Raw genomic sequence first — 13,664 nt, forward strand, 5'->3', positions numbered from 1 at the left:
TGTTAAAATAATAAAAAAATTAATTGAATAAACTAAAGTGATTAATAAATTTTTGGAGAAGTCGTAATAAGGTTTCCGTAGGTGAACCTGCGAAAGGATCATTGTCGATGCCTTACATGCAGTCCAACGCGTGAATCAGTTTGAATAAGTTAGCTTGAGGTGTTTCACACCTCAACTTACGTCTGGTTCAGAGAAAGACGACGAAGTACGTCCTCCTTTGTGCCAAAACTCAAACCCCGACGCTAAATGCATCAAGAAAAAGCTTTTCAAAAAAAAAAATTAATTAAAATTAAATAGTTTAAGAGAACTCGATTTTAAATATTACATTCAATTTTATCAACTACTTTTATCAACTAATGATTAGATTTTACTTGAAATCAAACATCGGATTACTATTACCTTTGTCTTAAAATATGATTGTTAGGACAAAAACAATAAACAATAAAAATTAGAAAACACCAAAACAAAAATAGTGGAATCTAAAAAAAAAAAAAAAACTCATTTTTTTATTTTTATAATGATCTTATGTTCATCCACTTTTGCTCTCTCTCATTCCATTTCCACAACCTTAAAATCTAAAACCTTGAATCATTCTCAAACCACCACCGTTAATTTTCCACTTTTAGTGGAACTAAAAAAACCAAAAAAAACAACCAAAAAAAAAAACACAACAATTTTTCCCCCGAAGATGCAGCACAACATCCTCACCTCGATCCGAAGCACGAAAATCACGGATGGTTGTAAAAGCAATCAAATCTACGCTCTCAACACCTCCGCCGCCGCCGATTCTCCGATCAACGCCGTCGTCGGCGGTGGCGATTCCATCGCAGAAAAACTCTTCCATCATTTACTAGACCGCTCCAAAACTTCTGGTCGAACCAAACCGGTTGGACCCAAAACAGCCACACTGGAAGCTCTTCTTCCTTGTGGCCTTCCTTCGTCGGAGCTTCTAGAACCTTCGATTGAGCCTTGTTTGAAGCCGTTTGATTTGGTTCAAACCCTCGCCGGCGTGCGTCGCCGGATCGAGGGTGAGGGTGGGAAATTTGAAGCCTTTTTGGAACAGTGTTTGGTTTTTAAGGGGTTTTCTGATAGTAAATTGTTCCGGCGGAGTCTCCGGTCGGCGCGGCAGCATGCTGTTGATGTGCATGATAAGGTTGTGTTGGCTGCTTGGTTGAGGTATGAGAGGAGAGAGGATGAGCTTGTTGGTTCTTCTGCAATGGATTGTTGTGGAAGAAAGGTTGAATGTCCTAAGGCTAGTTTGGTTTCAGGGTGTGATCATGAATCTGGTTTTGATCATTGTTCGTGTTTGCGAAAAAATAATATTGTTAGTGTTGATAATGTTGATGGGGAATGTGAATGCTCAACTTCTTATGAAGAAGATGAGGATGGTGATTACCATGATATTTCTTTTTGTATAGGTGATAGTGAAATTAGGTGTAGTAGATATTTTATGGCGTCGCTTTCGAGGCCTTTTATGACAATGTTGTATGGTGGATTTGTTGAGTCTAGGAGGGAGAAGATAAATTTTTCTCTTAATGATTTTTCTGTTGAGGTGATGAGGGCGGTTGAGGTTTTTAGTAGAACCAAGAGGTTGAGTCAGTTTGGGAATGATCTTGTGCTTGGGATGCTTTCTTTTGCGAATAGGTTTTGTTGTACGGAGATGAAATCTGCTTGTGATGCTCATTTGGCTGCTTTGGTGTTGGATATTGATGATGCATTATTGTTGATTGAGTATGGATTGGAGGAGATGGCGTATTTGCTAGTGGCCGCTTGCTTACAGGTGTTTCTGAGAGAGCTCCCTAGCTCGATGCAACGTTTGAGTGTTATGAGATTGTTTTGTAGTGTAGAGGGTAGAGATAGATTGGCAGCGGTAGGGCATGTGTCATTTTCGTTGTATTGTTTTTTGAGTCAGGTTGCGATGGAGGAAGATATGAAATCTAACACGACTGTGATGCTCTTAGAGAGGTTAGGAGAATGTGCGATGAATGGTTGGCAGAAGCAACTTGCTTATCACCAATTAGGTGTTGTGATGTTTGAGAGAAAAGAATACAAAGATGCACAAAATTGGTTCGAGGCTGCTGTTAAGGAAGGACATATTTATTCTTCAGTGGGTGTTGCAAGGGCCAAATATAAGCGTGGTCACACATATTCATCATACAAGATGATAAACTCCCTTATTTCTGATCTTAAACCTGTTGGTTGGATGTATCAGGAAAGGTCTTTGTATTGCATCGGGAAGGAAAAAGCGATGGATTTGATCTCTGCCACTGAGTTAGACCCAACTCTTTCTTTTCCATATAAACACCGGGCTGTTTTTTTCTTGGAGGAGAATAAGATTGGAGCTGCCATTTCTGAAATCAACAAAATAATTGGTTTCAAGATTTCTCCTGACTGCCTTGAGTTGAGAGCTTGGTTCTTGATTGCCATGAAGGATTATGAAGGAGCCCTTAGGGATGTCAGGGCAATTTTGACATTGGATCCAAATTATATGATGTTCTATGGGAATATGAAAGGCGATCGCTTGGTAGAACTCCTTCGCCCTGTTGCTCAGAAGTGGAACCAGGCTGATTGTTGGATGCAATTGTATGACAGATGGTCTTCCGTTGATGATATTGGTTCTTTGGCTGTTGTTCACCAGATGTTAGAAAATAACCCGGGGAAAAGTATTTTACGCTTTCGGCAATCTTTACTTCTGTTACGGTGAGTGGAAACTGGAAACTTTACATTAACTCAATTTTTAAATGTCGAGTCCAGCAAGAATTCTCCCTGAATGTAATTATTTTATATTAATTGTTTATTCTTCTCTGTTATTAACGAGGATGATTTAAATTTAAATTTAGCTAGATCTGTTTTCTTTATTCTTTTCTGTTTATATTGAATTATGAACATATTTCTGCAAGCATGGAACCCTTGTCTATATTTACTACTTTATTGATTAGTTTATCGTGACTTGCGACTTAGTTACACTGTAAATTGTAGCATAGCCTACATCAAATTAGACAAAGTAACAAATTATGGTGGAACAGTTTCCGTTGCCCCTTTCATGTGTTTGTTGATGACATGATGCTATCATTTTCCCTTTGTAGATCAAGTCATCTCCTACTTTTCTATCTTCGTTAGACTTCATATGAGTATAAAGAGTGAAAATTGTATTGGACAAAATAAGTAAAAGAGGAAAGTTGGAATCAATTTGTCTTTTGTTTGTGTGAATTGAAAGTTTTGACTGTATGCGTGAAGAAGTTCTCAATCCATGGCCATTTCATTCATTTCGATGTGAGCTATGGTGAGAAAGGTCGAAATGAAACAACAGGTGGGCATGGAGTGGACCTAGTCATTCACGAACCAAAGTCTTTGCTTGTTTATAGAAAGAAGGTTAAGACCGTAAGACTAAGAAAGGAAAGAGTTGTCAAGTTAGTTAAAGACATGGGAAGAGGAGGATACATCTGTGTGACTGTGTGAGGGTAATATACTAATATGAGGAAATTGGAGTGATACCTCAGTTATTTAGTGTATGTTTTATTGAATTTTCACCGTCCAGTGTGCTCTAAACAATTGTCTTAGGACATAGGTTCTTACAGAATACATGCGGTATTTCTTACATTGGGTCTGTATCACAGTTCCTATTCCATTTTGGGTCTGTATCACAGTTCCTATTCCATTTTCTCTTTGTTGCTACTAATAAGTAACTAGGTTAGGGGATATCTCCAGTTTTCCAAGCCCAAATATCTTCCTCTGGTTTAAAGGTATACTAATCATAATGAGATCTTCTAAACACAACTTGTTTTAACATCTCTTATATTTAAAAACCGACTTTTTGAACCCGTATTCCACAACATGAAGAATGCAGTATATGCAGAACAGAAATTACAAAATTTACAGCTTTTAAAAGGTCATATAATTTATATTGGGAAGTCCCGTTTGTGTTGTTACTGTGTCCTGTCCTCTCGAACTCCATGGAAGCTAATATTTTCCCACTTGTTTTTACCTTCCGGTGTCCAACACTATGCATTTATGCAATTAATTCTTTCTAATATTTGGTTGTTGTTCAAATATGATATTTAAGTAATACTCGGTCGTCCAATACTTTTAATGGTTGAGCATGACCCTATTCATTTTAGGCATTGATGTTCCGCAATCTTGCAGGTTAAATTCTCAAAAGGCAGCCATGCGTAGTTTGCGTCTGGCCAGAAATCATTCTTCTTCAGCACATGAAAGACTTGTCTATGAAGGATGGATATTGTATGACACTGGTCATCGTGAAGAAGCAATAGCAAAGGCTGAGGAGTCGATTTCTATTCAAAGGTCATTTGAAGCTTTCTTTCTCAAAGCCTATGCATTAGCTGACCCGTGTCTTGATTCGGAGTCTTCAAAGAGTGTGATTGATCTCTTGGAGGAAGCTCTTAAATGTCCTTCGGATGGTCTTCGGAAGGGACAGGTTAGTGTTATATTGTATTACAATTAAATATAGAAACTTGACATAAAAAAAACATAGAATCTTGATTTTTGTGCTGAAATAATAATTTTATTTTTTTCATTCAACATTGTAGGCACTCAATAATTTAGGGAGTATATATGTAGATTGCGATCAGCTAGACCTTGCTGCTGACTGCTACAAGCATGCACTTAACATCAAGCATACACGAGCACATCAGGGGTTGGCACGTGTATATCATCTTCAACGTCAGCCCAAAGCGGCATATGATGAGATGACAAAGCTGATAGAAAAGGCCCAAAATAATGCATCAGCTTATGAGAAACGTTCAGAATATTGCGATCGTGACCCTGCAAAGAACGATCTTAGTTTGGCAACACAGTTGGATCCTCTAAGGACATATCCGTACAGATATAGGGCGGCAGGTAATTTCCTTACAACGAGTTACTCTTCATTTATCTGTATCCATTTTTACCCAAGTCGACTAGTTTAAGTTAGTAGCATATACAATTAAGTTTTCTCTACTTTAATTGGGATATTTGCGTCTACATCAACTTCTATCCACGATCTTTGTCTAAACTTAAGTTGCATTAGTATTATGTTAATTCCTTTAAGCATCATGCTGGAGAGCTGGGTATACAAGGACATGGTCTGAGGATCTAATCTATGCATGTCAACCTGTTTACCCTCAAAAATAATAAAAGATATTGTTTAGTTATATTAGAGTAAGCAGATGTAAGCAAAGATAATGCTGGCCGACCCACAGACTCGCCTGTTTTACTTGTAGACGTATGCGGGCTTATTAAATATATATCAATTTAAATGCAAACCTTCTGTTTGATGACCCATTTAACTCACGATCCTATGTGGGTACAAAATCCTGTTATTTTTGGACAGCAGGATGTATACATGGGCATCTGCATAGCAGTGCGGCTACCTGGATATCCACTCATTTCTTATTGTCTTTATCATGTTTAGGCTTGTGTTTATCAGGATGGTCAAAACTAACAAAACATGCTGGAGTCATCTTCTTTTTAACTCCAGCTGGAAATTATATAATTATTTTCTCTGTCCTGATTCTACTGCAAGTGTCTTCTACGGCCTGCTGACTCGTTTGCATCGGGACAGTCTATTTCACATACTCACCTCTTATTGGGTTAAAGAATATGAGAAATAATATGTGGAGTGGAGCTTGCACATTTATTGAGTACAAAATCAAATTTACATATTTCTTTGATATTAAAGCCTTGAGGAATAAAATATCAGTTCAAAGTTTCTGATAGTTGTGTTAATCATTACACGCCTATCAAGTTACACATTCTGGAGGGTGCCATTGTCATTTTGGACTACTTTATCTTGTCACTAGCAGTCATTTATTAGAACTTCCTTTATTGTCTATGCTTTTGTTATCTTGATATTTGGCCTTAGTTAATGCAGAAGTACTATGATTGATTTTAAGCATTGTGACATAATAATGCGATCATAATTTAGTCTTGAACCCTTAAAACCCTTGCTATAAGTCTTGGTGTCACAAAACATCTGAAGTTCTGACACGCTGTCTCTTTGTATCAGTGTTAATGGACGATCATAAGGAAACTGAAGCAATTGCAGAGCTTTCAAGGGCCATCAACTTTAAGCCAGAATTGCAACTGTTACATCTTCGAGCGGCATTTTATGAATCAATGGATGATTACGTTTCTACTGTCCAAGACTGTGAAGCGGCCCTTTGTCTTGATCCTAGCCATGCTGAGGTGTTAGAAATTTGTAATAGAGCCCGGCAAAAAATTATCGATGGAAAGTGAGAGAATCAGAAGTCAACAATCATGTTTTCTGTGTTCCTTTTGGGGACCGATCGACTCATGCAAACCAATACTTCTTCACGCCTAATGACCCATTGGTGCTTGCTGTCACGAGGAAAGGTGTTGTCTGTATCTTTTACACTGACCTTTTGGATGTTGAATCACAGGAGGGAAAAGGTGAGTTAGAATGATAATCTGGATCGAAACTAAAGATGAAGTAGAAGAGTAGAATAGCTTGTAAATATATGTAATGGATTATGTTTTTGTCAGCTTATGGCGTAAGTAGTGCAGCACAGTGCTGATGCTACTGGTTTTCTCCAATCTGCCATGGCAGTAGGAATGGTGACAAAGTTACCACAGTTTTAGAGTAAACTTGTACATGATAGTCAATTTGTTGTGCAACAGTTTTAGACATTTACAAATATATTATTGGTCAAGCAATTGCCGATGTAAGTTGTGTTGTAATATTTTCACTCTCGATTTGTTGTATAAATACACATTTTTTCCTTTCAATCGCCAATGTACATTCGAAGATTTCTCCATATCCAGCTATGAAGATTTTCATCTGTTCAATTCATCGACATTTCTGTGTGTTGTTTCTTATCCTCCCCTCCTTATATTACATTTTTGTGGATTATTTACCGTCTTTAAGCATTACATACCTTGTAATAATATGCTAATAATAACCATGTATATTCAGTTGCTTCAGTATACTTGACACACCCTTCCCATTTTTGCCTACCTTTTAAATTTTATTTATGTAACTTTTAACACTTGGCTTCTTGTTTGCCTACCCACCTGGAAAAGGCTTTGCAACCCATCCGTGACCATTTTAATGCAAGATTTCGGTTTTAATGATTTCCACAAGATATCCATATTTTAACCTGCTTTTATTTATTCCCACCAACCGTGTAGATACTATGCTCTCTCTAATCACAACTTTGATGAACACCTTGACAATTAATTAATTTTTCTCAGATATTCATTCCAGTTATTAAAGCTCTCTAATATGGAAGAAGATATGGTGACAATGCATTCGATTCTCTCTAGAAAGTTAAACTTCAATGCTCCTCTTTTGTCAACAAAGCGTCTTGGTTATTCAGATTTTGCAGTTCCATCTTGCTTGTCAAATTCACTTGATACTGTACGAGTTCCATTTTCATGGGAACAATCCCCGGGCAAGCCAAAAGACTCGGAGAGGGTTGATAGCATCGATGATGTAGAAACCCCTCGGCCAAGACTTCCTCCATGCCTCTGGCGTCCAATAAAAGTAGCAGCTGAACCTGATGAAAATAACAGTGTAATTGCATTTGATAAAGACGATGGTTGTGATGGTGACAACGATGATGACAACAACAAAAAGACTGATGTTTTCTCAGATGCATTCGATGTTTTATCTCTATCAGAAGCCTTTGACATCATCCAACAATCAGAGACAAAAGCTCATAGTGACAGCAATGATGGGTTGAGGTTAAAGCTTGAAGAATTTAATGGCGATCAATCTCCAACTTACATGATCAATCGCTTTCTTCCGGATGCTAATGCATTGGCTGCGTCGTCTGTTTTACATTTTTCCAACGATTTCGACAAGAATCACGGGGTTTGTCTTAGAGGTTCAGACAGAAATTCATGTGCTTCTTCTCCAAAAGGATGTGGCTTGGGACTTCTCTTCTCTTGGGGTATGAAGCATAAGTTTTGTTCTATAAAAAGCCCTGTTCTTCCATGCTCTACAAATGCACAGAACCATCAGCACAATTCAAAGCATAAGAAACAACGTTCATCAGTCCATAAAAAACATGTACTGATGTGAAAATTGGTATTTGACAAATAAAGTAGTTTGGTATATTCTTTGATAACTTAGTTCTTTTTGTTCATTTTTCTTTTATTCTGAATTCTTCATTTGTTCTCCTAGTTTGCTCTTTTTGTATGAAAATGCTTAATAATGGGATAAACCTTGAGGTTTACCTATCTTTTAAAGGAGTTAAAGGTCCAAGGTTTGAATCCTCACAAATGAGAAAGCACTTACATAACAATTAACATACTAATATTTGTCATACAAAGAAGTAACAATTTAGTTTCTTTGTCAGTATTTGAGTTCTTTAATAATATTAATCTCTATACCAGCAGGGGCCGATTCGCAAAGCATCATATGAGGCTATCATCAATAACAATAACATCTGAAAATATCATATTAGCAACCATAGCCCTTGATTATAGTTTTTTTTAATACTTAATTTTGATTTTGTGTTGGAAGACTTCAATGGTAAATTTTCATTGTGAAGATATTTTTAATGTGAGGAATCAAAGTTTAAATTCCGATTAAAAGAGGTGTTTACTTTTAGTGTCCAACAATGTCATATATTATCTAGAGTGAAATGAACCTATAAAAAACCATAAACAAAAAATGTTCTTCGTGAAAAAAAATACCTTTCGTATTTATCCAATCAAAACAAAAACATTTTGAGCTAGTAGCTATTATAATCCGTACGAAAGTTTAGATAATAACTACCATTCAAACGGCACTGTTCGATCTTTTTATTATACTAATGCGTATAAATTTTTATTATACTAATGCGTATAAATTGCGAACATTAATTTTTATGAAATTTGAGTTAAAATTATTTTGATTTTGATTAAATTATAGGTATAGATATTATGCACTTTTATATTGTAAGAAACTATACTTATCTTTTTCATTAGGACCGATAATATATCATTCACCATATAGAGCAGAAAGGAATGCTTAAACACCGTAACCCATGCATATAGGTCAATTAAACATCCATATGGAACAATGGAGGACATAGTGGTGCAAAGAGACAAGCTTTTCTTTTCATCAAACTTTGTGACATCAAACACCCAAAGAAAGATTCATTAGGAGCAAAAATCTCATTGTTCTCTAATAAGGAAGGACACAAATTCCAAAAGCTTACTGATTGAATTAAGGAACACTTATCTCTCTATGCCAAATTCAAGGAAGCCCTACCAAACAAGAGGAAGAGGAAGAGGAAGGGTGATGCGTTCTTCCTTTCATAAGCCACCGCCTAGGCGTCGAGCTAATGGCATGAAACAAGCGCCGAATGAGAGACAACCAATCAATTTTTATTTTCAGTCATTTATTTTTCTAGTCGTTTCATCTCACAATTCTTTTATTTTTACTGTTTGATAACTCGTAACTATGGTCGTTGTTTATACATGAATTACATAACCTTTCCTTTTCCAAAAATTTCCAAAAACTTTGTTTTAGTCTCAGAGAATTATTCCAACCGTTGATAGCAGAGACCTAGTTTACTTCAAAAGTTCAAGAGCACAATAACTATTGATGCTTGTTGCGGAAGATACTCAAAAAAATTTACCATCTCAATTCTATACAACATAATCGGCGAGAATTTGAGTCAAATATTTTTCCACTTTCTACTATATTTCTTTCGTATATGTATGTTCCATGTTGATTGTTATTTTTGCTAGAAAGTGTTGTCGTTCTCTATAGAATATTGGTGGTATTATCATACACACGAGACACTTGTTTGATACATTGTTCCTTTTTTAAGCCACCGAAATTTATTATTCTTATATCATATACTAAACCCTTTTAAGTCTCCACACATTAATGCTTTCTTTGTTACTTAGGTGACTGAATCACGCCACAAGTTTTTGAACCCTATATTGTCATATCTGTTTGATTTTTTTGGAGTTAGATAGATTAGAGAGATACTTGTGATTATTTGAAGTTAAGTTTGAGGTTGCTCTTTTAAATTAGCAACATCTTAAGTTTGGGGGTGGGGTACTAGTAGAACTTGGTTATGAAAAGAAAAAGAAAAATGTAGACAAAAATATAAAAAAAAAAGAGACAAAAAAAAGTTTGGTCTCTTAAAAAAAAAGAGTTAATAGTGCGTTACTCCCCTGTAATATAGGTCATTTTCGGTTTTCCACCCTGTAAAATTTTTTGTTTGGTTTTCGTCCTTGTAATTTGAAGATTTTTTGGTTTTGGACCTTCATGGGAAATTTAGCCCCCTATAATTTGAGAAAATTTCGGTTTAAACCCCTGTAATTTGAGCAAATTTTGGTTTACCCCCTGTTAATTTGAGCAAATTTCGGTTTAGCCCCCCTACCATATCGTCGATTTTGTACTGTCAAAATTTGTGAAGGTCCAAAACCAGAAATCTTCAAATTACAAGGACGAAAACCAAACAAAAAATTTTACAGGGTGGAAAACCGGAAATAAACTATATTACAGGGTGATAAAGCACTATTAACCCTAAAAAAAAAGTTTTTCTACTAGCTAGTACCCATTTATTGTTTGGCACAAATGCTAGTACCTCATCATTTCTGGTTGTGACACGAAGCTAAAGGTTGCATGAAGTATTTCAATTAGGGAATCCTTAGGAACTAAGTCTAAATTGTTTGTTAGCCTACTTTCCCAAATATACTCTTCCTTAACCTAAGTCACGTTATAGTCTTGAGAAGACCTCTATATGTGTGTGTGGTAATGCTGGCTTTGAATGGCCGTTTAAAATTGCTTCAAATACATAGCAAGGTACAATCACATAATGACTGAAGTGTGTAAAATGCCTTAACCAACCCCACTGGATTTAGGAGATACATACGTGTGTTGTGGATTAAATGTTGTTGAAGTATGAGTATCTTCTCTAGATCTGCCCCACTTGCATGAAAGTGGTAAGTTAGTCAAGTCTAGAAATGAGAAGAGAAACAATTTAAGCACCATCTCAGGAAAGGTATATTAACTCCTAAAATTCATGTAAATTCTAACTTAATTTTTGCTATTATGTTGCTTGACGACAAACAACAAGTTAAGTTATATACTTTATTATTCTGTCATGATCACACCTTACACCTTATATAAACTTTAAAGTACGTACAACTACAAGTTAAAACCAATCTTCATTTCATAATATTATTCATCTTTAAATAAAAAAGTTGTTGTCATTCGTTGATAGGGGTGTACTTCAGTCACCTGCATTTAGAGCTATAATTTTGTTTTGTATATTCATAAATTCCTTTCAATTGATAAATTAACGTGTCACTGTATTAAGGAACCTTCATAACGTGGATGCATATTAGTAGCTACACATTTCATGTGACTATTTTACTACGGGAAAATAAGTGAAAACTTCTTCATCATTGACATTTGTATTTCTCATGAGTTCGGTACGTAATTGTGTTGATAAGACATGAAGTATTAACTAATCAAATAATTTTATTTTTGAGAGCTACTAATCAAAATTTTGTTAATATAATATGGAATAGTGAAATCATTTGGTAATTTGGTGTACTATACATCGAAGATGCCAAAAGAGGAATCAGAGTTTATCGGGCAACCTAGTGGTAAGAAAATTCTCAATATGTGGGAAAGTGATTGGTTGGCTTCCCATTCCTATCATCAAAACATGTCGACTGCCAAATAATTTTGCTTTTTTATTGTTTACTTATAATGAAAGATGATATTTTTTTTTGATACGAGGAAGGTTGGGGTCACACCCTCTAACACACCCTTTTAACACTCTTCAATTAAAATTAGCCACATCACCTCTCTTTTTCACTCATCCTTTTACCTGTTACTGGCTGTTTAGGTTACTAAACTTTAACAAAAAATATGGACTACAAATTTTTTGCTTAAATGTAATTTGGGTTAATTGTTTAAATTGATTCCGTATAAACAACACTTATTCTACTCTTGTATTTTTGAGAATTTTCTTATTTTTGACATTTTATTTTTCTCTGTAGATATAAAGTTCAGGAAAATAATCTAGATGTTGAATCTTTTTATGATTTTTTGCAGGCATGTTTATGACGATAAAATATGTATTTCTACAAAAAAATTCTAAAAACTCACATTTTTATGGTAAAAGTTCAAAATTATTTCTACACAATCCTTCTCACGTTAAATAAAATTATTTGCAAAGACAGCTCAATTTATTTTAACTTTTCAGCCTAAACGTTCAAAATTTCATAACATTTCATAGATGCCTCGATTTATTTTGATTTTTTGCAGGCATGTTTATGACGATGAAATATGTATTTCTCCGCCATCTAAAAACTCACATTTTTATGGTAAAAGTTCTTACGATGTTTCTTACCATGCCTACAAAATTAGGGAACAAAATTTTGACCCATGAGTATATGCTTACTCATAACAAAATTGCAATTTTGCACGTTTTGACTGAAAAATCAAAATAAATCGAGGCGTCTATGAAATGTTATGAAATTTTGAACGTTTAGGCTGAAAAGTTAAAATAAATTGAGCTGTTTTTGCAAATAATCAACTCAAAATTCAATTTCTAGGTCGAGATTTTCATTGTTATGTTTTTTGAGTTTTTTTTGCACTTTAAAAATTCACAATCTATCCATCCCATGTTGGAAAATTCTAATTTTTTGTGGAAATCTAAAATTTAACGTCATAAACATAATTGCAAAAAAACCCGAAAAAATTCAAGTCACTTTTCTGAACTTCATGTCTATAGAAAAAAATTGAAGGTAAAAAATATGAAGAATTTCAAATTACAAGAGACATAATGTGTTTTTTTTACAGAGACATTTTTGAGAACATTGTAAGGTCAATTTGAACAATTAACTTATATAATTTTGTTCTTTCAAATGTTGCGATTGTCCGATTTTGACATTTCTTTTTTTTTTTTTCAGCGATTTTAACCTTTATGTTTTCTCATTGCTATTTCATAGTGCTTCTCTACATTTCTTGATTTGTGCTAATGCGACATCATTTATTCACGTAACATTTCTTTAAAGTTAAACTCGTGCATGTGAGTGGAAACTTTCACAATTTAGAAACAATATTCCCCATCCTGTTTCGACCTCACTTGTTTTGTTTTTCATTTTTTTTTTCAATGGCACGCTACCTATGACATATTGGTACACATCAATAAATAATGTCACAACATAAAATCAGGGGAAATTGGAGGGGAACTACCACAAATTACAAAGAGGAAATTACATATTTGTCTCTTTATATGAACTCATCCTCAAGATTCAATGACCTCCCAATTCATTAATTATTTTTTGCATGAGTTTTATGGAATAGGCATACCTATACCTAAATTTATTAATATAATAGATTCTATATCTATTAAGATTAACGTGAGGATATGTGGTTGAAAATCTTTCAATATGTGAGGAAGAAGAGTATTTTATCAGGATTTGATAGAAAATGTCTCATACGAGACTAAAACAAGTATTTTGAAAGAGAAGAAAATACTCATGCTTGGAGATGTTTAGGGCAGAGAATAGAAGTTATTGTATTTTCCTTTGTTTTTTTTCCATAGTGCCAAAATCCTATCTTCTCCTCATATTAGGTAGCAAAGGGAATTAATAATTTAAGTTGAATAAAATGAAGCAATAATGTAAATTATGGCATCATTTCTTTATTCAAATGTTAAATAAAGTTAAAGTAGTTTTCA

The 13,664-nt window shown here is 34.7% G+C and overlaps 2 protein-coding genes across 2 annotated transcripts; both read left to right on the forward strand.

The window, feature by feature from the left end:
* The first annotated feature begins 541 nt into the window (after positions 1-541).
* Positions 542-6,744, forward strand: LOC146908104 (ethylene-overproduction protein 1-like). The gene is made up of 4 exons (XM_085722428.1): positions 542-2,700; positions 4,144-4,435; positions 4,548-4,857; positions 6,005-6,744. The coding sequence occupies exons 1-4, from the start codon at positions 689-691 to the stop codon at positions 6,232-6,234; spliced, it is 2,844 nt and encodes a 947-aa protein (XP_085578554.1). The 5' UTR covers positions 542-688; the 3' UTR covers positions 6,235-6,744.
* Positions 6,745-7,141: 397 nt separating this feature from the next.
* On the forward strand, positions 7,142-8,317 carry LOC146908105 (uncharacterized). Its single transcript, XM_085722429.1, has one exon. It carries the CDS (start codon positions 7,241-7,243, stop codon positions 8,039-8,041), a length of 801 nt encoding a protein of 266 aa, XP_085578555.1. The 5' UTR covers positions 7,142-7,240; the 3' UTR covers positions 8,042-8,317.
* The last annotated feature ends 5,347 nt before the right edge of the window (positions 8,318-13,664 follow it).

The sequence above is a fragment of the Medicago sativa genome, chromosome 7 (genome assembly GCF_051527215.1).
Source record: "Medicago sativa cultivar Bolivia chromosome 7, Bolivia_mono, whole genome shotgun sequence".
NCBI classification, from domain to species: Eukaryota; Viridiplantae; Streptophyta; class Magnoliopsida; order Fabales; family Fabaceae; genus Medicago; species Medicago sativa.

Bases quoted from the DNA above. Each gene is read 5' to 3' on its own strand.
- LOC146908104 (XM_085722428.1), top strand. From the start codon at position 689: ATGCAGCACAACATCCTCACCTCGATCCGAAGCACGAAAATCACGGAT. The intron at 2,701-4,143 runs GTGAGTGGAAAC...GCAATCTTGCAG, and splicing joins CAATCTTTACTTCTGTTACG to GTTAAATTCTCAAAAGGCAG. The intron at 4,436-4,547 runs GTTAGTGTTATA...TCAACATTGTAG, and splicing joins ATGGTCTTCGGAAGGGACAG to GCACTCAATAATTTAGGGAG.
- LOC146908105 (XM_085722429.1), top strand. From the start codon at position 7,241: ATGGAAGAAGATATGGTGACAATGCATTCGATTCTCTCTAGAAAGTTA.